At 64.1% G+C, this 1721-nt stretch overlaps 1 protein-coding gene across 1 annotated transcript in view; it reads left to right on the forward strand.

Moving 5' to 3' along the window:
• The window catches only part of LOC104544428 (ATP-binding cassette sub-family A member 1-like), a gene marked incomplete at its 5' end in the record, with an annotated part of 2289 nt that extends 675 nt beyond the window's left edge, over window positions 1-1614 (forward strand). The window contains 6 exons of the mRNA XM_010189301.1: window positions 1-154; window positions 230-451; window positions 559-763; window positions 842-958; window positions 1066-1315; window positions 1479-1614. Of these exons, the coding sequence (XP_010187603.1) occupies window positions 1-154; window positions 230-451; window positions 559-763; window positions 842-958; window positions 1066-1315; window positions 1479-1614 (1084 nt within the window). The remainder of the gene's footprint in view (window positions 155-229; window positions 452-558; window positions 764-841; window positions 959-1065; window positions 1316-1478) is intronic.
• Window positions 1615-1721: the final 107 nt, after the last annotated feature.

Genomic DNA, 1721 nt, shown 5'->3' on the forward strand with positions numbered 1-1721 from the left:
GATCATCAAGGGGGTGGTGCATGAGAAGGAAATGCGGCTCAAGGAGACCATGAAGACCATGGGGCTGAGCAGCGGCATCCTCTGGCTCAGCTGGTTCCTCAGCAGCTTCATCCCCTTCCTCCTCAGCTGCGCCCTCCTAGTCCTCATCCTCAAGGCAGGTTGTGAGGCACAGGGGACACTGCAGGTGACAAGGGGGGCTTCGCAGGCTCCAACCCATCTCGATCCGCAGATGGGAAACATCCTGCCCTACAGCGACCCGGCCGTCATCTTCCTCTTCCTCAGCACCTTCTCGGTGGCCACCATCAGCCAGTGCTTCCTCATCAGCACCTTCTTCCCCCGTGCCAACCTGGCCTCGGCCTGCGGTGGCATCATCTACTTCTCCCTCTACCTGCCCTATGTCCTCTGCGTCGCCTGGCGCGACCATGTCACCTTCCCGCTCCGCGTCCTCGTGGTAAGCAGCCATGGCTGCCCCCTCCCCGCTGATCCCAGACAGGGGGTTCTGGGACTGTTTCCACCTCCGGGTCTTTCTGCCCACACATCCATTCTTGCTGCTGCCAGAGCCTGCTGTCTCCAGTGGCCTTTGGCTTCGGGTGTGAGTACTTCTCCCTCTATGAGGAGCAGGGGATAGGCATCCAGTGGCACAACCTGGGCACCAGCCCTGTGCCCGGAGACCCCTACAACTTCGCCACAGCCATGGGGCTGCTGCTGCTGGACGCTGGCCTCTATGGCCTGGGCACCTGGTACCTTGAGGGGGTCTGCCCAGGTGAGTGCAGCTCCCCTGCCCCTGGCAGCCTCCTGGCCCTGGCGGCTCCCCAGCCCTGCTCAGCCCTGTCTGCTGCAGGCCAGTATGGGATCCCCAAGCCCTGGAATTTCCCCTTCCTGAAGAGCTACTGGCTTGGAGAGCCGTCCTCGGCTGCACACCCCCCGTACCCCACCACCCCCCTTGCTGCACCCCAAGGTGAGCTCCTGTCCACCCTGGAGCCACGTGGACAAGGGGTGGCAGCCACGGAACTGGGCTTGAACCCTCCTGTCCAGGCTTTGCCCTCTGTCAACTCCCCCTCTCAGGGGGTCCTGCCTGTGGTGGGGGGTTCCTGCCCATGGCAGGGGGTCCTGCCCAGGCCATGACCCACTGGTGGCCCCCAGTGCTGGTGGAGGAGCCGCCCACCCATCTCCAACCTGGCGTCTCCATCCGCAACCTGGTGAAGATTTACCGCACCAGCAGCCATGTGGCTGTCAATGGACTAAGCCTGGACTTCTATGAGGGGCAGATCACCTCCTTCCTGGGCCACAACGGGGCTGGCAAGACCACCACCATGTGAGCTGTGGGCTGGGGGGGCCATGGTGGGGACAGGAGCTAAGCCTGGCTCTGCCCCAGTGCTGCTACGTTCCCATCCCATCTGCCCTGACCTGGCCAGGGTCTGCTCCACTGGTCCTGCTCTCTGTGACCCCCCCCTTTCCCCACCGGTCCCCCCTTCCAGGTCCATCCTGACAGGTGTCCTGCCCCCCACCTCTGGCACTGCCTACGTCCTGGGCTGGGACATCCGCACTGACATCGACAGTATCCGCAAAACCATGGGGACATGTCCCCAGCACAACGTGCTCTTCGACATGTAAGTGGGGTGGGCAGGGTGGGCAGGGGGAGTGCTGCAGGGGCTGCCTTCTCACCCCTGCCCGCCCCAGCCTGACGGTGGGGGAGCACGTCTGGTTCTACGGGCGGCCGG

This window comes from Mesitornis unicolor, unplaced genomic scaffold (assembly GCF_000695765.1).
Source record: "Mesitornis unicolor isolate BGI_N332 unplaced genomic scaffold, ASM69576v1 scaffold30927, whole genome shotgun sequence".
NCBI classification, from domain to species: domain Eukaryota; kingdom Metazoa; phylum Chordata; class Aves; order Mesitornithiformes; family Mesitornithidae; genus Mesitornis; species Mesitornis unicolor.